Genomic DNA, 22,160 nt, shown 5'->3' with positions numbered 1-22,160 from the left:
TCTAGGCCCGATTACCCGCCAGCCACTCAGGGAGGCCTCGGGTGCCTCGCTGAAGACACAAGCAAGTTCCCAACCGCTTCAGAGTGGCCAAGTGCTCCCCTCCGCTACACCCACTCCAGCCGCAACCCCCACCTCCCAGCAAGAGCTTCAGGCCAAAATCCTCAGCCTCTTCAATAGTGGCACAGTTGCGGCCAACAGCAGCTCTGCATCCTCCTCAGTTGCTGCCGGAAGCTCCCAGAACCAGAATTTTTCCACAGCAACAAACAGCCAGCCTCAGCAAAGACCACAGGCCTCAGGAAATCAGCCTCCAAACATTGTGGGACAGGCAGGGTCTACTCGGAACATGGGCCCCAGGCCTGGGGCTCCTTCCCAAGCACTCTTTGGTCAGCCTTCCAGTCGCCTGGCACCTGCCAGCAGCATAGCTAGCCAGAGGCCTGTATCTTCCACAGGTATTAACTTTGACAATCCAAGTGTACAGAAGGCTCTGGACACCCTGATCCAGAGTGGCCCTGCCCTTTCCCACCTGGTTAGCCAAACTGCAGCACAGGTGGGGCGACCCCAGGCCCCCATGGGCTCTTACCAGAGGCATTACTGAGGCTCTACCAGTCCACTGTCCCTAGTCCCCTTTTCCCCTGGCCCCTCCCACTTCATCCTAAGTAGAGGTGTTTGAAAGTGTTCTTCGCACTCTCTGGGTCAACATCAGATTCCTAGGTTTCTCACACCGCTCCTTCCTGCGGCTGTTGCTTACCACTTAACAGAACCAGAACTCAGACTGCTTTGGGGCTGGAGCTTTTATTTGGGTTGAAAATAAGTATTCCTGGGGTCTAGGCTCAGCCTCTGTCTAGTGGGGTTGCTCTGGCCCTTGCCTGGTAGATTTGGAGGAAAAAAGGAAGAAACCAAATCCCGGCTGCCCCAGTTTGGAGCACTATTTGTGGAGTCAGTGGTCACGGCCTTTGTTTCCACCTCCACACATCAGGCAGGCAATGTCATCAGGTCCCATCAGAGAATGGAACTCCAGCTCAAGGATTCAGATTGGCTACTCTGAACTGGGGAAGCGTGACATGGCAGCCACAGAAGATAAGACTCTGTCTGCGGCAGAATGGCCCCTTGGGTGTTGGCTTGGTTTTGTAGTTTTCCATTTTCTCGGAGGGTCTGCAAATGACTAAGCGCCTCACTCAGGACTTTGACACGAATTGTGACTCTGGGGCCCGCTGCTCGCTCTCCACAGCGTTAGTCAGCACTGAGAGGGCATCTCCAGACTGACAGTGGACACCCATGTTTTCAGTGGTTTATTTTGAGCCCCAGACTTTTGTTTGCATCCAGGCTCTTGTTCTCTTTTCTGATGAGCAGGAGGTAGGGACCATTTGATGTTAGACTGTGGACGCTGGATATATTCTCAGACAGCATTCGTAACTTTGGAGTCAGTGGCACTTGGAGGGCTATGGCTGTCACCCTGAATGGAGCCGAAGGAAAACACCTCTGCCTTTGGGAAAGACTGCTCATAAGAACCCTGTGGAGAGGAGGGCCTGATCGCCCTCAATCAAGAGTGGGAGCTCCAGTTGAGTCCCTGCCAGGGTTGAGCAAACTGGTTTCAAAACCCAAGGTTCCCCAATGGCAGCAGTTTATGTTCTGATCTGTTTGTGTTATATGGTGGGTTTTTTCCCCCTCTTTGGAACTCTTGTGTTGTTGATAAAATGAAATAATTACTTTTTAATTAAAATAAGAAAGTCAGACCTGTGCTCACCTTTCTTGGGTATATCTGCAGCGCTTCTTTGCAGAGCACTCCCCCAAGATGAGGCCTTAGGATCTCTGCACCCAACTTGAGCCTCAGTGTGCTGCACTTCCCACCTGGTGAAAAGGGTTAGTGATGGACAGAGCAAAGGCCTTGCATCAAAACCTGCCATACTCTGCACCTGCTTCTAGTAGAGACAGCCAGACTATCGGCAGGTGTGTCCAGAATGCACTGAGGAGCCTTTGTGGATGGTTGGAGGCAGAGACATTCCTCTTTGCCTTCATCTTTGTTACTGCCTATCACGCAGGAGTTTGGCATAATCTCTAGTCAACCTGAAAGCCTTGAAGAGCCCTTATAAGACTTGGCATGATGTCCCAGCTTCTAGAGACTCATTGTCTTCCAGAGGATGCCATGTGACCTGGTACCTAGGAAGCATGTCATGGCCCAGGCACAGGGCCCAGCTGGATATGGTGGCCCACACATAAAATCCCCAGCACTTTGGAGGAGGAGGCAAGGGTATTGGAAGTTCAAGGTCATTCTTGGCTACTAGCAAAGTTTCTAGCCAGCCTGGGTTCCATGAGACTATGTCTCAAAAAACAACATCTGTTGACAGTGGATTTGATTTCATCCTAAAGTGTCCAAACGGTACCCCTTAGGCTATCAAGGGTGTAATAAAATTATTTTTATTGCATTGTGTGCAGACAGGTATCTAAAAAATTAACACAGTAAAAGCCTTAAAGCATTAAATGGGAGCATTCAACAGTAAAGGAAAGAACCGACCCTCTCCTTTGCATATTGGCACAAAGAACACAAGATCAATACCGAGGCAGGATGCGAAATACCAAAACACTAAAATTAAAGGCAGGCCTAATAATAATAGTAATAACGATAAATACTCTTTGATTTGGCTTGCAACCTCTCCTATTTACAAGGGTTTTGGACTGCATTGCATTGCCCTGCACATAGGTCGGCTGAAAGAAAAGCAACACTCGTTCTCACTACCAGGCTATTGAAATATTGCACTCAGTGAAAGTCACCCGGATGGACATGGAACATCTAGCTACAGTGATTTAAAGGTGACTTGAACGACACAAGGTTCATAACAAATATTGCACATGGAGCACAGAAAACTTGGGTTTTTGATGTGGGATGTTTGTTTTCATCAATGGAAACTTTGCCTTTGCCAACCAGAGAGTCTGGGCCCAGGTAGTGTACAACTTTGGTTCCCTAATTGGTGTTGATACAGCCTCCTCCCCTTCTGCGCAGCCCCTCTCTTGCCCCAAAAGGCAAGACCCATAGCAAGGGAGAGCAGTCTTGAAGAATGACAGATCCTGGGTCCTACACTTCCAACTGAATGGCTACTGGCTGGAAGAATATCCAGTCCTCCATCAAATCTCAGAGGGGTCTTAGGCCGTGCAGCCGAGCAGCAAACCTCCAGCCCCGCCGCTGGCCACACCTGACCTTGTCTGGACGGCACCAGCTGCAGCTCTCTGCTTTGGGCTCAAGGGAAAGGAGGTGGTGAGGTCAGCTAGTGGCCCCGGCCCTGGAGTGGGCAGGATGTCTAACTAGGTGCGCAGGTCAGGGCCCTGGGGCTGGAGGCACTGTACCCAGTCCCAGAGGGCGCTTAAAGGAGCATGCAGTGCCTATCCCCTTAGTAACGTGCCCTAGGGGAAGGGAACCGGCCAAATGCCTTTCTAAGGGCTGAGGGCACCTCCCCACAAGTGGGGCTGGTGTTGCGGAAGCGCCAAGGACGAGTTAGGGAAGCCAAAGGCCTTGGGTCCAAGTCAGAAGAGGGCAGAGAAGCGCAAGGAACAACGGAGCCCACGTGACTCCAGCCCTACTCCAGGACTTGGTGTCTAGGAGACTTAGCTAAGGACCTGCTGCTAGGCAGCAAGGCCCAGCTCCAGAGCACTCAAGAGGCAGCTGGGTCCCCAGGCAGGACCTGCAGATGGGGACCAAGGAAGGGAACCGCAGAGGCTGCCCAGGCCTCCTGGTGAGTCAGCCTCTAGACTGGAATTGGCCCCTCAGCCCTCTCCTGTCCCAAGGCGGAAACTGGGGAGGGGGTGCCCTCCAGCTCCTCGAATTCAGTCTTTGGCGAGGAGCCACGGGACATGGGGAGCAGGCGGCAAGCCAACAGAGGAGAGACGCCTGCTCCTCCGCGAAGGCACCGGGCGGGGCTTCCTCGGTGGACGCCGGCCTCGTTTTCTCCCCCTGGAGAGACGACGACTCGCTCTCCTGGCCGCCAGAAAGCTCGCATCCACCGAAGCCGGCCGCCGTCTCACCTGGGTTTGCCAAGAACTAGAGGGAAGAGAGGGAGACGCAGGGCGTGGACAGGGAAGGGAGAGAGCGCAGGCCTTAAAGCACTTGGCTCTCAGCTCCAGCCCGCAGGGAAAACTGGCTCCCCGGGGCTTCTCCGTCCCAGGGCGCCCGCAGCGGGAGAGCGCGGCCGTGGCGAGGAGTCCGTTGCGCTTCTAGTTACAGAAATATGGGGACATTAAAAATACACGCGATGTCTCCTGTACACTATGTATAGCGCGGCCGGCCGGCGCCCGGGCTCGGCGACCAGGGTCCCGGGGGAACGCGGCGGGGCGTGGGGAGGGACGGGCCCGGGACCGTGGTTCCGCTCCTCTCCACGCCACCTCGCCACCTTTATTGCAGCGTCTGCTCCGGCGGGGCGAGGCCGGGCTCAGAAAAGGGGCCCATGGGCCGCCCTCAGAGTCAGCCCCGACGGGTGCGGCCTCCGGGCTGCAGGCAGCGGGGAAAGGGGCCAGGACACGGGCACAGGGTCTTATGTAAACGGTGACAGCGGCGGGGTGGCGCGGCGAGGGCTCCGGGGCCGCGGGCCGGGCGCGCGGCCGGCGTGACAGGTCCTGGCCCTCAGGAGTAGATGGTGATGACCTCGCGGCCGCCACCGCGGACCAGCATCACCCGGTCCAGTTGCTCAGTGAGGACCTCTAGAAATTCCATGTCTGAGAGCTGGTCAAGGAGACAGCCTGTGCCTTCCCAGAGCCCGCGTCCCTGTCCAGTGCTGAGCCCGCTCTGTTATTTTCATTCCAGGCTAGAGGACACAACCCCCTTTGCCAACAACCCCCCTCTTCCCCCAAACTTAAGTTCAGGATACAGTTTTCATCACCATTGCGGTTGCGGGGAGGCCCAGGCATGTTGAGCAAGACTAGCTTGGCATCCCGGGATTTATTCACGATGACCTCGTTCAGCCGCACAGCTGTGTGCATGCGCCGCACGTTGGACTGGTTCCTGCAGAAGAAAGGAGAGGAAGGCTAGGGCATTAGCCTAGGCCAGGAAGAGCAAAGTCTGGTCACTCTCCCAGAATGAGTCGGGCTACCCAGTCTGGTGCATGCCAGTCTGGGACCTCCCCCAACCCCAGATCTCTCCAAGTTGGGCCATTTAGAGGCCCCAGAGGCCAGGGACACCCCTTGAGGGTTCCGTGGAGTAGGGACCCTAGAGACCTAGAAGAGAAGATGGAAAAATAGTGGCGCACTTACAAGTTTTCCCACTCCCTTCAGGAAACATAAAGAGAAGCAAAGAGAGAAAGAAAAAGAGAGGGGTCAGGAAAAGGCGGTTGCCCATTGAGCCAACCATCGGCTGCCCTGGGTGAGCATGACCTCACTCAGCCCCCACCACCTTCCCCATTTCAACACCTGTACTTAGGAGCTGGTCCTGACCCCTAACATTCTAGCCCAGCTCTGTAAGTCTCCAACTGGGGAAACCAAGGCAAGTTCTGCCCTGGATCATCAGACTGCCAGAAGAGGACCCTCCTGCTCATTGGTTCTGCCATGTTTGACAAGTCCTTTAGGCCCCCAACCCCAGCTTCAGCCCCCAGGCTCGTACGGCTTCATGCTGAAGAAGTCCTTGATGCCCTCGGAGGAGACAGGACTGGGGCCTTTATTCTTCTCTGCCACTGATTTGTCCTTGGTCCAGGTGAGATGCACCTTCTCTGGGTCTGTTTCCCCCTCCCCCTCAGGCTCCTCCCCTGGAGACGGCGAGCTGCTGGGGCAGCTGGGAGCACTCTGGTCATGGATCAGCTGCACCTGAAGGAGGGGGATCATTCAGCCAAAGGCTCCGCTCCCACTTGCCAGAGCCAAACCACCCCAGCCACTCACCTCCTCCTCTGGCTTCTCCTCACTATCGCCAGCTGTCTCGTCGGGAACATTGAGGCGGAGCCGAGTGTTAGCGGGATTCTTCCTCCGAATGGAGCCCCGAGACTCATCTGTGATGCTCTGGATCTAGGGAGTGACAAAGGTTGATGCCAGTTCTGCTGGGGGTCACCACCCACACCCTGCCAAGAGCCATTACTACAATTGATGCTCATCCAGGTTACAAGTATTCCTGAGTGGCACACACTGCAAACGCTACCGCACCTCAAGACCAAACACCTAGGCATCACTGACCTGGCCTCTGGTCTCCAGAGCTCAGACCTTCCTGCCACCAACAACCAGCAGGCTAACACCTGGCACAGCAAGGCTTGAGCCTAGCACTCTGGTCCCAAGTCTCTCTGGCTGCCCAGCACATGCCAGCGCATGCCATTTCTTATCACTGTCAGCCTGGGTGACACCCCCATCCTTCAAGGGCCCATCGCTCACTTCCCTGAGCACCTATCAGATTCTCTCACCTGGGAGACCCATAATCACAGCTCTTCCCCCTAGCCTACAGGACCTGCCACTCATTCCCTGAACAAGCTCACGCCCACCTCTAGGCGCTCCTCTGTCCAGAGCCCTGGGCACCATTCCTCACTTCCCCCAGGGACTCCACTCCCTGGGGTGGCTCTTTTATCCGTACTCCGAAAGACCAGTGACTGAAACCTAAGAGAACTTACCCCATGGGTGCTCAGCACAACCACTCCCGAAAGCCCGTCACTCACTCATCCCCTAGGAGGCTTGCCCCTGAGTCCTACCCAGCATCCATGTTAAATATCCATCTGTTCCCCACCCTGAGAGTCTGTTACATGAACCTTGTCTCCCACACTGGCAGCCCACACCCCTGAGAACTCGTCATCCACACATATTTAGCATCCATTCTTCTCCCTCGGGCCTAGAAGTCTCCTACAGAGGAGCAAGTCTGTCTCGATGCCAAAGTCCCTGTGAGGGGGCTGGGAAGATGCAGCAAGACACACGTCCAAGTGCAGGGGAGCAGGGTTTCAGGAGGTGGTGGCAGATAAGGGTTATAAAGGTGAAGATGGTGGTGCCGATGGCCGGGCATGTCAGACCAGAACCTGTACAGCTCCACAGTCTGAGAGCCCCACCAGGGGACCCTTACCTCCCGCTCCCGCTCATTCTTGGTTAGGTGCATCTGCTTGAGGATCTGAGAGCGCTGCTCCATTACCAGCGTCTTCTCATAGGTGTATGCCGAGATGTCGCTCTCATGCTGCGAGCAGGAGGGAAGCAGGAGCTTGAACCTGGGGAGCCCACCCTCCCACCAGTCCGCACCTGCCCATCACATGCCCTGGCACCAAGGCTGGAGGAGGCGGGGGACTGCGCTCACGGGGCCACGGCCTGGGAAAGCAGGCAGCTAGTTCCCTGTGCGCCCAGCGCAGAACCAAAGATGTGAATGGTGAAGCCGTGAGCGAGCGGCTTGATTCACCTGAGTGAATGAAGAAGGGAAGACGTTTGTGAAAAGAGCAAGGGATGAACGGACACATGCCTGTGAACTGGGGGCTAAGTGTATGGCTACGTAGGCAGGTTAGTGAGCACGGCAGGAGGCGTGGATCCTCTGGGGAGGTGGAGAGAGGAGTGGAGACCCTCCAGGAGCAGGCCCGGCAGCAGCCTGCCTGGGTTTGAACCCTGACTCTGCCGCTCACTGTGCTGTGCAGTCAATTACTGAACCTTTGTGTGTCTCGGCATTCTAGTTGGGAATGAAGAGGTCTAATGCGTGTATCTCTCTGGAGGCCAGGAGAGTCCCTACAGCAGTCTGTCACAGAATGAGCACTCTCCAACATGGCGGTCACTTTGTGAGAGAAGAGGCTAAGGGGTGGCAACCTGCTTCCTCCACTGATGGGTATCGGATGAGCCCTGATTGGTGCTGGGGCCAAGAGGAAAGAGCCGCAGGCGGGACTTGAAGAACTTGAGGCTTTTCTGGGGACTCACCATCTCCACCACCTCCACCTCTGCCGTAATGCGTAAGTGATACAGAAACGTGGTCAGATCTTTCTTCATCTGGATGCTGTTGTCGTCCATCTGGGCCACAGTGAAGATCCGCATCTTACATTTCCTCCACACCTGCAAGGATCAAAGGCAATCCAGCCAGGTCCAGCCAGAAGCTGTGAGAAGACCCATGGCCAAAGACCCCTCCTGCAGGCTCTTGGCACCCAATCCCTATCTGCAGATTCCCCTGCTCAGGTCTGGGGTGCCTCCGCTAAGGGGCCACTCCCTGTATTAAGTGTCCCCTCCTTTGCAGCAGTGTGCTTGTCGGGGTGACACATCAGTTCCTCAACACCCCTGATAAGGGAGATGATCAGAGCTCCCAGGAAGGGCAAGCATGGAGGCTGGCCAGAGCCCCGAGCTTCCCTACGGATATCCCGCAGGCACACACGCCCTCCCCACACCGCAGACGTGGGTACACGAACCTTGTGATGGCGCAGCAGAAAGGGCAATAACATGAGCATGCCCCCATCGTGCACGATCCACCACACATCGATGCTGCCCTCGGAGAAGCGCTCAGGGTTCCCAGGAAACATAGACACATTCTTGGTGACCAGCAGGGCCAGGTGGCCAGCTGTGGTTTCCCGGACCAGTTCTTGGAAAGGCCAAAAAAAAAGGACCAGAGGGCAACAGTGACCAATCCTCCAGGTGCCGAGGGAAAGCCACCAAGCCTCCTGGCACCAGCTCCCACCACACTCCTGAGTCTAGTGCTGTGCCTCCAGCATCTACCTGGGCCTCATCATCTACTGGCTATTTGGCTGTAAGAAAGTACTCCAGTCTCTCCTGGCCTCAGGTCTCCCATCTGTTCTTTTTCCTCTCGTGTGTGCATGTATGTGAGGGCTGCATGTTCATGTGAGCACACGTGTCGACGTAGACGGAAGCAGACATCAGCCTCAGGCATCCTTCCCTGGTCCTCAAGAGCCCTCACCTTGTTGGGGTTTTTCATTTGTCTTTGCTGCTGTCTGTTTTCTTGTTTGCTGGAGATGGGATTCTGCCTGACCCGACTGGGCTAGAGCTCCCAGACTGGCAGGCAGCTGAATCCCAGGAAATTCCCGTCTCTGCCTCCCCGACACTGGAGACCTCTGGATTCAGGATCAAACTCTGGTCTGCACGCTTCTGTGATCAGCAATTTACCAGCTGGGCGCGCTCCCCTTCCTGTGCCTCTACTAATTATTAAGAACCCATGGGAAGCCAAGTAGTTGTGGCCCATGTCTTTAATCCCAGCACTCGGGAGGCAGAGGCAGGCAGATCTCTCTGTGAGTTCAAGGCCAGCCTGGTCTACAGAGTAAGTTCCAGAATGACCAGAGATAAACAGAGAAACCCTGTCTTAAAAAAAACAAAAGAACAACTAAACCCACCATGGGTGGCCTCTGGCTGTTTTAAACACGACCTCCCAGCTGTGTGACCCAGGCAAATTTCTTACTGTCACTATGTCTCAGTGTCACACCAACATGCTCAGGGTCATGAGAGCATTAGAAAAGTCTCAATTTGCCTGACACACAAATGCATTCTCTAAATGATGGTTGGACACATCTGTCAAAGACCAGAGCCAAGATGCAGATCCCGACCACCATGACTCTAAGGCTGCCGCCCTCACCCCACCCTGTCCTGCGCCGTCTTCCTCCCAGGGCCTGACATAGACGCTAACGTGGTACCACCTGCAAGTACTGAGCCCACACCATGCTGTACTCAGGAACCTCAGAAGCAGAGCAGCCCACAAGCCGACCGCATCAGTACCGATGAAGTTCCTCCATGTCTGGTGGTCCTCTTTCTGCCGCCAGTTGCGAGGCCAGCCTACTAGCACCGTGTTGTGTTGCAGCCCGCCGAGGCCCCCAGACTGGATCAGGTGGGACACTCCATCGCGCAGGTTAGAGGAGATCACCACCTGGCAGAAGCCCTTCACCTTCTCAGCCTCCATCAGGCGCCTGATAGACTGTGGGGAAGGCGTGTGTAGATGAGGACCAGCCTCAGACAGCCTGGGCTGAGGCTGAGGCTCACAGCCTCCCTCCGGTCCTTTCAACCATCCTCCCTCTCTCTGCGTCCATCCCATTTTCCTGAACCTCAGCTGTGATCTGACCTGACTCCAGGGCCCACACCAGCGCCTCATCACCTATGGCTCCTGTCCCTGCTCATCACCAGTGACCCACCCCACCTCCGCACACCCTGCTGTTGCTCTGAGTTGTCCTTTGCTCAACACGCTCTCCACTGCCATCCCACGTGCTCCTCCCTTGACCCCAGTGCCATCCTCCCAGAGACCACCCTCCACCTAGACCACAGTTCAGCCAGGCTGCTCTACACGGCCACACAATGTAATGATTTATTTTAACAAAAATGATGGGCACCTTCTGTGCACATTTAATCTGCACTGGGGGAAGGGTTCTCACTGTTCCCATTTTATCAATGAGGAAATCGAGGCTCGCGTAAGGACAGGCTGCTAATGTAAGTGACGATTCAGGAGCCAGGAGGCTCATTTCAGCCGCTCTGCCCTCAACCACTGACCTGATGTCTAACTAATTCCATCTCTGCCACCTCCTGGCTGTGGCTTCGTGCAAGTCACCTAACCTCTCCTCTTATCGTCCAGGGGAGGGGGGGCAGTTCCACTTAGGAATCAGGAGGCTTACACAGCTTGATTCATGAGAGGGCTCAGGACACTGCCCTGTATCATAGCCCTAATGTGTCATACTGCCCTGTCCTTATTAACCCAGAAGAGCACTCAACAGTGCCAAATGGGGCTGGAGCCTTCCTGTGTGTGGCCTGTGGCTAGCACTTGGTCCTGCTCTCCCTGGGCCTAGCCTAATGTCTGGTACCCAGCATGCTCTCTGTATGCCTAGCCTAATGCCTGGTACCCAGCATGCTCTCTGCCAGTTCACGTAGCGTTTTCCTGACCAGCTGGGGCCTCCAGCTCTGAGTCTTGATAGATTGGTGTGAGCGGCTCAGTGAGGTGGAAACAGCAACTGTCACAGGCTATTAGGGGTGCCCCTCCCCATCTCACCTTTTCTCTCTCTACTCCCAGCTGCAGCCCTGGGGGAGGACAGGCCTCCTCTGCCCTCTGGGTTCCAGGCACTTCTCATACAGTTCATGCCCACCCGGCTGCCCCATTCCCAGTGGCTCTGCATGCTCCTTTGTGGATGTGACAAAAGCAGGTGACCCAGAGCCAGGGGCGTGTGCGAATCCTGGCTAGACTTCCAGCCAGCCTTGTGATTTCAGAAACCTGCCAGCCCATGCTGGGCCCCGGCTTCCTCCTAGATGATCTTTGAACTTGTTTTTGTTTTGTTTTGCTTGGATTTTAAAACACCTTGAAAGATTTAAAAGATTTCCCCTTCCAGAAGGAAGAGAGTAGTTTCTGCCTCAGGGTAACCTGAACTCTAAGCCTCAGTGTCCTTATCCATAAAATGGGCCCTTCTGGCTCTGTCAGCCTTTGGTTCTGTGGGTTGAATGTGGAGGTCAGAGGTCAATATCAACTATCTCCTTAAGCCACTCTCCATCTTACTTTTTTTTGAGGTGCTCATTAAACATGGAGCTCACTGATTGGCTAGCCTTGCTGTCCAGTGAGCTCCAGAGATCCTCTTGTCTCCACCCCTACCCTCAGCGCTAGAGCTACAGCCCCACATCCCAGTGCCTGCTCTTACAAAGGTTCTCTTGCTTTTCACAGCAAGTGCTTCCTCCTCTGAGCCACCTCCCCAGCCCCTGTGGGTAGAATTGACAGGCACTCGCTCACCCTCTGACCCTCAGACTCCCCTTCTAAGGAGAAGACACGCTCCCGAGTGCCCTGACATCCCAGAGCTGTACCGAAAGGCAAGTACAGTAAGGTGAAGACCGCCTTTCCACCTTTCGACACTTTCGACCCCTACTGCCCACCCTGCCCGGCCTCTGCTCACCTCCTCTGCCCGCTGAGCCTGAGGGTGGTTGTCCAGAAAGGTGCCCTCCAGGACAGAGCCCACAATGGTCAGGCCCTTCCCTGCCTTGAGCTGGGAGGTCAAGGAGAGCAGCTGGGGGTGCACCACGTTCTGATCCTGGTCCACACGCACCAGCACCAGCAGCTGGGGCCTGAAGAGGATGCAGGTTCACGTGACCCACCTCCCACTCCCCACCCACCCACCCGTCCACCACATGAGTCACATCTGTTTACCCATTTGTCTCCTGGGCCCCCACACCTGGGCTCCATCCACCGCAACCTGCTGGGCCGCAGCAACCATTTCCTTGAGCAGCAAACCCTCCAGCGGAGGCCCACCCCTCTCTATCCATCCAGCCACCCACCCATCGCTCCATCCCTCTCATTCATCCATCCATCCAGCCACCCACCCATCCGTTTCACCCTTCAGTCATCCAGCAGAATCCAGATGAATTTACCTACCAGGCCTTATTCACTCAGTCACCCACATACCCACCCACCCCTACCCATTCACACATCCATCTATTCACCCAGACAGACTTCCATATGTGTAGATGCTTATCCAGCCATCCTCCCTGCCATTTCCCCGTCACTTCTTCACACACTCAGCCTGGCATTCCTCCCACTCTCCATCGCTTTCATAGTATCCACCAAGTACCAATTCTGGGCTGGACCCTATGCTGACTGCGTGAGAATCTACAGACAGTGCCAAGCCCAGTATCTGGGAGCCCCAGGTTAGTAATATGCCCACAATCCTGACTTCCAACCTGACCCTTGGTGGAACCAGGGGGACAGATGTCAAGCTGGGTGTGTACAGTAGCCACTTAGGAAGTACCTGACCTAAGGGCAGAAGGGGAAGAGTCTAGAAGCCCCGGGGCCCCTCATGTTCAATAGAAATGTTGTCAATAATTTGAAGACTCCTCAAGACTCTGTCCCTCTCAAAGTAAGAGAGCAGGCTTCAGAAGTATTGTCTTTCTGCTTCTCTGTGTGATTTCCACAGATCTGTGAACTGGCAGGTACCCCCAGGGCTAGGAAGGGAGTTGGCCGTACAACATAAGTTTGGGAATTTTTTTTTCACAAGTAATGGAATGATCAAATAAACAAATATCCAGGACTCAATTCATCATAGAGCTGTAGGGGGCTCGGGCGAGATGGGGTTAGAGAGAGGTACCGCTCAGCCAGAGGGATAGATCGGACCCCTGCTCCCCTGCCATCCCCCCCTCATCCCCCCCAGCCACCCTCACCACTCACCTCCAGTTCTTGGTGTGCGGAGGTCCTTCCTCCAGGCGCAGGAGAGCGTAGCGAGCAGCGCTGAGAGACAGGCCTCGGATCCCATCGCCCCATTCCTTCTCCGCCCTGGGGACCGGGGGAGGGGTCACATGAGTCCAGGAAACCAGGAGTGTCCCAGGGCATAGCCATCTCTCCCGTGTCGCTCTCCTTCTGACTTACTCAAGCTGTAGCTGTGTAGCTGGTCCCTTTGAAATCACTCCTAAATCTAGATGCTCTCTTGCCTGTCCCTCAAGGCATCGTCAGCCTCCTCTCTAAACCTACTCCATAGGGTCCCCTGCTTGCACTCCTCGCCCTGCCCACCCTCAGCTCCCCTGGCCTCCTCCCGGCACTTACCCCCGGTACTCGATGTATTTATAGATGAGGCCAGCGATGAGCATGGCTACCAGCGCATAGTACCAGGAGCAAATGAACATGAGGGCCAGGCAGAGGCTCATGCCCAGGAAGGAGAGAGTCCTGGAAAATGAAGAGAACCCAGTCCCTGAGCCCTTTGCAGGGCTGATGGTGACACCTGGGCTTGGGCAACAAAAGCAGGGTGGCAGGCAAGGCCTAGGCAAGACATGGGCATCTAGATCTAAATGCCACACTGGTGTCACCCTGAGCACCGTGCAGACGTTCTAAATAAACAAGTAGCCATACACAAGGATCCATGTCCCACCCGACTCCAGAGTCACTAGGCTCTGTCCCTTAGACCCTGCCAGATCCCTCCAGGAATGTGGGTTCATATGGTTTCTGAGACAGAGGTCCGTGGACACACTGGAAGCAGGACCTTCCAGAAAGAGGCCAGCAGCAAGAGGAGGAACCTTAAGACCAAAATCATGTGGCTTCCATGAAAGTCCATTATCCTGCCAGGCAGTGGTGGTGCACACCTTTAATCCCAGCACTCTGGATGCAGAGGCAGGCAGATCTCCATGAGATTGAGGCCAACCTGGTCTACACAGAGAGAGAGTTCTGAGACAGCCAGGGCTACACAGAGAAACCCTGTCTTAAAAAAGAAAGACTATTGTCTCATAGTCTTATGGGTGACCATGGGTCAGTCACCTGCTGTGAATTCAACTTTCCCATTGTGGAGTGAGCATAGTTCTTCCTGTCACAGAAGAGCCCCCTCCAGAAGAGAATCCTCTCTGCATCACCTGCCAACAAGCTCACCAGAAACCTAAGAGAGAGCGTGGCTATTGTGCCCATTTCCCAGATGAGGAAATTGAGGTTCAAGGAGGCTCTATCATCAGTCCAAGCTCTCGCTGGCAGGAAGTGGAGAGTCAGGCTGTGAATTTGAGTCCAGCTGACTCTGACCTCCATGCTACCGTGTAAGAGGTTGAGTACTGTGGCCACAGGAGTGGTCACTGGGCCATTTCTGGCCATGTCACATTACTGTTTGTAACCATAAGACCCTCCCTTCGATCTTCCTTGAGCTGTCTGTAGAGGAGGAGACACTGCTCAGACTTCAGATCTAATGTGGGGCTCAGGAGAGGTGAGAAATGGCTGTGGGAAGGGTGGGGAAACAGGCACTCACCAGTGGTAATATCGAAAGCGTGGCCTCCAGTTGGGTGTCCTCAGCAGCGTCTGCACCGCACAAGCCAAATTCACAAACATGTAGCACATGAGGAAGAACCTGGAATGCAAAAGACACTGTGAAGACAGAGAAACCGGAGCTTGAAGAAGAAAACAGGACTCGGAGGAAAGAGGCAAGGAGGAGAAGAGAGGAGAGGAGAGGGTCATGCCGACAAACCAAACCTCACAGCACAGCCTGCTGTGTGTGAGGCTGAATCTATATGACAGAGGATGGGCTTCTGCGGCTGTTGGGGAACTTCCTGGAGCTGTTAAGGTGATGGTGGAGGGACCTAGGAAGAGAGGCTCACGGGGCCAAAGGATGGGCCCCAGGCCTAGCACGCACATGGAAAGGATGGGGGCGACCTCGTCCAGGGAGGCGATGAGAATGCCAATCTCACAGATGCAGGCAGTCAGCAGCAGCGCCCAGGTTGGCTCTCCATTGGCCTTGCCATGGCCAAAGACCTGGGAACAGAGCAGCCATCATGGGAGACTGAAGCCTTCAGTCTTGGGAACCAGGGGAACAGAGGCAGGACCCGTCTAACCAGTGAGGGGGTATGGGGAGGTGCCTGTGTTCTGCATCCTCTAGGGAACCCAAGGGAACACAGGCTCTCTCTGTCTCACCCCCCCCCTCACTGCCATAGTCATGGAATGACACTGAAATGACCCCCAGAGGGACAAAGGCTCCTAAGGGACAGGCAACATGTGTCTGTATGCTCAGTAGATTTTTTTTCCTTAAGAATCACAGAAAAAGACAGCTTTTCCTAGCCCTGTTGCTGGCTCTCTGAGTCCCCAACTGCTCCGAGGCTGGAGAAGCGCCCTCTATTCTTCCTCTACAAGCAGATAGTGTTCAGAGATGGCACAGATCACAGGCCAAATCCCAAATAAAGTCCCTTGTTTTTTAGTGCAGCTGTGGGGCACAGTACCCAGGAGGGAGCTCAAGGCTGGCGGTGACCCTGGTGCAGTGTCTTCTGGGCAGGGACCCAGATGGCTGATCTGCTGTGTGGGGTGGCTCTGCCATACTGACCTGCAGGAAGGGCACTATGCCATCCCGAGAGATGGCCTGAAGCAGGCGTGGGGCCCCTGTGAGGCTCTGCAGTCCAGCCCCACAGGTGGAGAAGAAAGAGCCGATGACAATGACCCAAGGAGATGGCCAGGCCAGAGTGCCCACCACCAGGTTGCCATTCACAGCTTCCCCGAACCTGGAGAGAGACAGTGAGGGGACAAGGACATTGGGTGAGCAATGCTACCACCAACGGTGTGCCCAGAAAGATGCTGACTGCAGGGCCTGGCTTCTGTGTGACCTTGAGCACATCACTGACCCTCTGCTGTGAGCTGCGGATCTTCATGAGCCTACCTCACACAAATGGTGAGGGAATAGGAGACGCAATAGGAAAACTCCCCAGGACGGGGTATAAATATGATCTTAATAAACAGTTCATTGTTAACGTGATCCTAAAAAAATTAATTGGCTCAATGGGGCTGCAGCATCTCCATGTGAAAATGGGGACTCCGGCTTCAGTGTGCGCTGGTGGTATAAGAATAAACGGGAAAGGGTCTGCAAGATGGCTTAGTAGGGAAGGGCGCTTGTCACATCCCATGACCCACAGGGTAAAGGGACAGAACTGACTCTCATCCATATGGACACTAATGGCACAGATACGCACATGTGCAAACACACACAGATACATACATACAATAAACTAATGTTTAAAACAATAGAAAAGAATCAGGCCAGGCAGGGTGGCATACACCCTTAATCCTAACACTCGGGAGACAGAGGCAGGCAGATCTGAGTTCAAAGCCAGCCTGGTCTACAGAGTGAATTCCAGAACAACCAGAGCTACAAACAAAAGCCCTGCCTCAAAAAAACAAACAAAACAAAATCAGAAGAAAGTATTTTGTATCAGTGCCACTGCTTTAAACAGTGTGGTCGCTCACATGTGCCCGCAGCCCAAGCCACGTGAAACTGGGCAGGAGAACTCCTTCAGTCCAAGAATTCCAGAGCAGCCTGAGCAGTGCGGCAAGACCTCACCTCCAAAAGGGGTGCGGGGGTGAGGCAGAGTAGATGGATCAGACGTTGTTTGTTTTGTTTTGTTTTGGGGGGGTTGATATTTTGGTTTGTTAGTTTGTTTTTTGAGACAGGGTTTCTCTGTGTGACAACCCTAACTGTCCTGGAACTCACTTTGTAGACCAGGCTGGCCTTGAACTCACAAAGAAAAGCCTGCCTCTGCCTCCAAGTGCTGGCATTAAAGGCATGTGCCAGATGGATTAGCTGTAAGAGCACTGGTTACTTCTCCAGAGGACCTGGTTCAGTTCCCAGCACTCATATTGACAGTTCACAAGCTGCCTGGACTCCAGTCCCAGAGGATCCAGCACTCACTCTGGCCTCCACAGACACCAGGCATGTATGCAGTACACAGACATACATGCAGGTAAACACTCGTGCACATAAAATAAAAACAAGTATTCTTAAAAAGGTGAGAGAGAGAGAGAGAGAGAGAGAGAGAGAGAGAGAGAGAGAGAGAGAGAGAGAGAGGTGGGGGGAGAGAGGGAAGGTGAAGAGGAGGGAAAGTGGAGCTGCTGCTTAGCAGCTGGAATCCTGTCCCTGGAGATGTGCTCAGGGGACATTGCTGAGCTCCTTCAAACACCAGGCAGAGCGGTGAATGAGGGATGCTGGACTGGCGGCAGTCTCGTGAGAGGTCTATGATGAAATGAGATGCACGGAGGTCAAACGACTCTAAAATAACATCACAGAAGCAAATTTTCACTTGATTGGGCCACACCCCCACCAAAAGATCTTGCAGTGGACTCCATTTCTTAAAACAAAATCAAGCTTTAATTTCCTTGTGGAAAAGCCAGGCCCCATCCTAACTCCAGCCCAGGCCCCCATCCTGACTCTGGCCCAGGCCCCCACCCTGACTGTAGCCCAGGCCCCTACCCTGACTCCAGCCCAGGCCCCTACCCTGACTGCAGCCCAGGACCCTACCCTGACTCCAGCCCAGGCCCCTACCCTGACTGAAGCCCAGGCCCCTACCCTGACTCCAGCCCAGGCCCCTACCCTGACTGCAGTCCAGTCCCCCATCCTGACTCCAGTCCAGGTCCCCACCCTGACTATAATCCAGGTCTCTATCCTGACTCCAGCCCAGGCCCCCATCCTGACTCCAGACCAGGCCCCCATCCTGACTCCAGACCAGGCCCCCATCCTGACTCCTGCCCAGCCTCACAACCCCATTGCATTGCCACAAAGAAACCAAAGTATTAATGTGAGTCCCTTCCATCCCCCTGCTCCTTGTGTGTTCACATGCTCTCCAGAAGCGAGGGACCAGGGTGCTAAACCCAATACAGCTTTAAGTATGCACACATACACACACATGCACTGCTATTAAAAAATAATTTCTTTGTTTTTTGAGACAAGGTCTCTTTACACAACCCTGGCTGGCCTGGAACTCACTAGTAGACCAGACTGGTCTTGAACTCACAAAGGTCTGCCTGCCTCTGCCTCTGGAGTGCTAGGACTAAAGGTATGTGCCATCATGACTGGTAATAAATAAAAAATTTAAAGAAACTGGGAAGGAAAACTGAGGCAAGCATCACTCAGAATCTGTGTGGGGTGGGTCTCTGTTCCCAAGATGCCAGATTCTGTGGTGGTCAGATCTACAGGTGACAAAGTATCCACTGGCAGGCACGCACTTCCCTGAAGACTCAGAATCGTGTCTGATGACTCACAACTCCTAACACACTGGAAGTGTTGTGGACCTGGATGTCACACTGTATTGTTTAGGGAACAATGACCAGAGCAAGTCATTGGCTGATCTTCCAGAGGACCCAGGTTCAATCCCTAGCACCCACAGGGTGGCTCACAACTGACAGTTGTTCCAGGGTACCTGACACCCTCATGCAGCAAAACCCCAATGCACATTATTATTAATGACAATAATAATTATTATTAATGACAATAATAGTCTACACAAACTGAGCTTTAGTCTAATGCTTTCGGCCTATGGTTGGTGCAGGACAGATTACAATGTACAAAAGCCCCTTTCAGCTTTTCCTCGGGTGTCTGCTGAAGTCCTTCAAATGCTGGATGAAGAGCCGAGGTGAAGGGACCCTGGTGATCTCTGGGAGGTCTATAACTAAAGGAGATAAATGGGCCAGGTATGGTGGTACCACCTTTAATCCCGGCACACAAGTGATCTCTGTGAGTTCAAGGTCAGCCTGATCTATAAAGCAAGTTCTAGAATAGCCAGAAGTATACAGAAAAAAAACCCTATCTTCAAAAACCAAAAAAAAAAAAAAAAAAAGGAGTCAAACTACCTTAAAACTAGCAGTATAGCAGTAATGTATTTATTAATGTGTTTGCTTGACCAGGTCACACTGAACCTCCTGTGCTCTCTGTAGCCCTGTACAAAAATCTGTGTTACTCTTTGCTTCCCTCAGAACCTTGAAGGCAGTGAACAATACACAGGGGTGTTAGGTGAATGAATGAATGAATAGATCTTAAATAAATAGATGATTATCCCAAACCAAAGGGACATCTGTGGAGCTTCTTAAGTTTCAGTGACAAGAAAGATAAAATACTCAGTAAGAAGAAAATGAGTAAATCAGCAAGTATTGTGCTCAGGCCACCCTGCCAGGTCTGTTTCTTCCTGAGCCTGCCCCTCCCCCAGGACAAGACCCACCCCCATTCCTTGACTTACTTGTCCCGCAGGACGACCCCCTCAATGCAGGCCCCGAACAGAACAACAGAGCTGATGTCTAATGTAGAGAATGAAGGAGAATCCCTAGCAAGGTGATGCCCCACCATTGCCCATCCTGAGCCACCAGAGAAGGTAGCAACCTCCATACCTCCTGCAATACTCCCCCCACACCCAGGGTGGGCACCACCCAGCTGTGTAGGATACAGACAGCAGAGGTGGTGGCAATGGCCAGGATGGTTCCGGTAGGGATGGACTTCTGGGCATCCCGCAGATCTCCAGACCGGTTGGACCCAGCCATGATCCCTGTAGGCAGAAGTGCAGTTCAGATAGAGGCCGGGGCCATTGAGGAAAGGACACATATTGGAGTTGGGAGCCTGGTACCTCACTGGTATCACCCTGGCTCCTCTGCTATCTTTTTGGAGCTTGATTCCTTCCTTTCTCCCATAGGGCCTGAACAAGTACCTACTGCTTAGGTGGCAGGGAGAGCCACTTGTCTCTGAATCTCCTGCCCACCCACTCCCAGGCACAGGCCTCCCTCCCCAAGCTTCCCCTCACCTGTGACTGAGGGGAAGTAGATGCCGACAAGCAGAGTGAAATAAGAGGTCATGTCACTGAAGACATAGGGGTGGTCCATGTCGATGGGGGTGCCATCTGTCAGGCCCACTGACGGCATCCCATGCCTCTCCACAATCACCCCCTTGGTCAGGTAGGAACTCCACAGGTTCTCTGTAGGAAGATGAGACACTCAGAGAGACGACCGGAAGTTGGGGGCCAGAGCTTAGACCAGGAGGGTAGGGAGCAGAAAGGTAAGACCAACCGGATCTCGTTCCCACAACTGGCCGTTCACGCACACCATTTTCCAAGCTCCTATGTTTTGCCAGGGTGGGGACACAGATTTCAAAGCTGAATGGGACTGAGTCTCTGCCCTTAAATAGCCCAATCTAGTGGGGCAGACACAGAAAATCTTCTCCAAGACTGACTCCATACGTCCCCAGTTGACCTCATCAGCCCTCAAGCCCCGGCTTGTCCCTGCATCTCTCATCTTGGTTATGGCACTAGCATCAATCAGTTCAAACACCCTGGCGTTGCTGTCAGCTGCTCCTGTTCCCTTCCCCTGCTTCAAAGCATCTCAACTTCTACCCGTCACCACTCATTAATATTTCTCAAACAAGCTTTTCTTCCCCCTCCAGGGCTCCTCCACCTTGCACCAGCGGCAGCTGGGGTAGATGACTCTGCTACAGGGGCTCTCAAACAGCACCGCAGGGTGTTAGGCAGAAGCCTGTCATCTACACGTTAAATGTGAGCAGCCCTCAAGTTTTCCTCATGTCTTATGTGCATGGGTATTGTGTCTGCATGCATGTCTATGAACCTCATATGTGCCTTGTGCCTGCAGAAACCAGAAGACATCAGATCCCCTGAAACTGGAGTTACAGATGGTTGTGAGCCACCATCTGGGTGCAGGAATCAAACCTGGGTCCTCTGGTTCTCTTAACCTCTGAGCCATCTATCTAGCCCCAATCCCTCTAGTTTTGATGACCAAAAAAAATATTTCCAGGGACCAGCAAGATGGCTCAGTCAGTGAAGGCACCTGCTGCCAAATCTGATAATCTGGGTTCAAACCCGGAGACCCACATGGTGGAAGGAGAGAGCAGCCCCCAGCAAGATGTCCCTATGACCTCTATATGTACTTGGCATGTGTGTACATATACATGCAAACACACAAAATAAAGTGTGTATGTGTATGTGTGTGCATGTGCACATGGATGGGCTGGCCACCTCCAGTGCAAAACAGCTCTAGTTAAGAACCCCTACTCCACTGCCATTGAAACTATCCCTGTTTCTCAGAAGAGTCCTCGTTCTCCTGGGCTCACAGCATCTGCCTCCTTCTGCACCCCTGCTGCCTTCAGGATGTAACCCAAACTCTGCAGCAAGGCTTCTAGGGCCTGCAACAGTCTGACCTGTGCCATCTTCTCTAGCATCATTCCATGTTGTCTTTTCTTTGTACACAGCCCCCAAGTCACATCGAATGATTCACAGTCCAAAGGACAGGCTATGATTCCCACAGTCACACACATTAAACAGGCTGTCTTTTGCTCTGCAATTCCCGTGTTCCCCTACACAACTGACAGTCTCTTGCTTGTCCTCCAAAGCCTCCCTTGGCAAGTGCAGGAAGCCTTGTTCTTGACATCTGATATATATGGATGCTGTGTCTCCTTGTGCTTCTCTGTTCACTGAATACACATCTCTATGGATCAGAATCTATTAACAACTCTTTCTGTCACTAAAATCCCTAAGGCCAAGTACTGAGACTCGTGGATGCTGTGGTCCCAGTGCTTTGGCACGGTTGTTAAGTACTTAGTAGGCAGAGAACACTTATTAGACTGGCTTTCTTTTCGGTAACAATGAAGTGCATTCCACTCTTTCACCTCCCCTTCTCCATACTGCTTAGGACGGAACATGGCCTACACAAGATGCCCAATTAAAGCTGACTGAATTGACTGAAACCCAAGGAATGCCCCTAATCCTGACAACTTAACCCATAATCCCCGAGGCACTCCATGGACACCAGCCCTTTCCCTTCCCCCAACCTTTGATGAGGCCACTGGCAGCACCAGGAATGCCTTGGATCTCAGTGACATTGTTTCGGGTGAAGTACTCATCACAGGTAGCGTTGAGGAAGCGGGAGGAACAGAAAAGGCCCCAGAGCTGTGTGGTCACTGTCTCATTTCCTTCCCAAGCCAGTTTGGCACAGACATCAAAGCCATGGCGAGACAGCGTGCGGTTCCCCAGGAGGCAGATCCTAGGGAGAGAAGCAAGCAAGGGAGGTGGGAAGAACAAGACCGCTC

General features: G+C 53.6%; 2 protein-coding genes across 5 annotated transcripts in view; one reads left to right on the top strand and one right to left on the bottom strand.

Moving 5' to 3' along the window:
* The window catches only part of Ncoa5 (nuclear receptor coactivator 5), a 33,322-nt gene extending 31,589 nt beyond the window's left edge, over window positions 1-1,733 (top strand). For both annotated transcript variants that reach the window (XM_075963044.1, XM_075963045.1), the window contains exon 8: window positions 6-1,733. In XM_075963044.1, the coding sequence (XP_075819159.1) occupies window positions 6-595 (590 nt within the window). In that variant the 3' untranslated portion in view covers window positions 596-1,733. The remainder of the gene's footprint in view (window positions 1-5) is intronic.
* A 661-nt stretch (window positions 1,734-2,394) lies between these two features.
* Window positions 2,395-22,160, bottom strand: part of Slc12a5 (solute carrier family 12 member 5) — a 38,580-nt gene continuing 18,814 nt past the window's right edge. For all 3 annotated transcript variants that reach the window (XM_075963040.1, XM_075963042.1, XM_075963043.1), the window contains 19 exons: window positions 21,903-22,114; window positions 19,870-20,040; window positions 19,519-19,617; window positions 19,315-19,372; window positions 15,642-15,816; window positions 14,961-15,079; window positions 14,580-14,678; window positions 13,403-13,522; window positions 13,031-13,135; window positions 11,766-11,934; window positions 9,625-9,820; window positions 8,313-8,482; window positions 7,834-7,965; window positions 7,007-7,114; window positions 5,854-5,976; window positions 5,582-5,781; window positions 5,236-5,250; window positions 4,854-4,987; window positions 2,395-4,701 (listed from right to left, as the gene is read on the bottom strand). In XM_075963040.1, the coding sequence (XP_075819155.1) occupies window positions 4,610-4,701; window positions 4,854-4,987; window positions 5,236-5,250; window positions 5,582-5,781; window positions 5,854-5,976; window positions 7,007-7,114; window positions 7,834-7,965; window positions 8,313-8,482; window positions 9,625-9,820; window positions 11,766-11,934; window positions 13,031-13,135; window positions 13,403-13,522; window positions 14,580-14,678; window positions 14,961-15,079; window positions 15,642-15,816; window positions 19,315-19,372; window positions 19,519-19,617; window positions 19,870-20,040; window positions 21,903-22,114 (2,497 nt within the window). In that variant the 3' untranslated portion in view covers window positions 2,395-4,609. The remainder of the gene's footprint in view (window positions 4,702-4,853; window positions 4,988-5,235; window positions 5,251-5,581; window positions 5,782-5,853; window positions 5,977-7,006; window positions 7,115-7,833; window positions 7,966-8,312; window positions 8,483-9,624; window positions 9,821-11,765; window positions 11,935-13,030; window positions 13,136-13,402; window positions 13,523-14,579; window positions 14,679-14,960; window positions 15,080-15,641; window positions 15,817-19,314; window positions 19,373-19,518; window positions 19,618-19,869; window positions 20,041-21,902; window positions 22,115-22,160) is intronic.

Source organism: Microtus pennsylvanicus, chromosome 2 (genome assembly GCF_037038515.1).
Source record: "Microtus pennsylvanicus isolate mMicPen1 chromosome 2, mMicPen1.hap1, whole genome shotgun sequence".
Classification (NCBI taxonomy): Eukaryota; Metazoa; Chordata; class Mammalia; order Rodentia; family Cricetidae; genus Microtus; species Microtus pennsylvanicus.
This window is presented reverse-complemented; position numbering and strand designations above follow the sequence as displayed.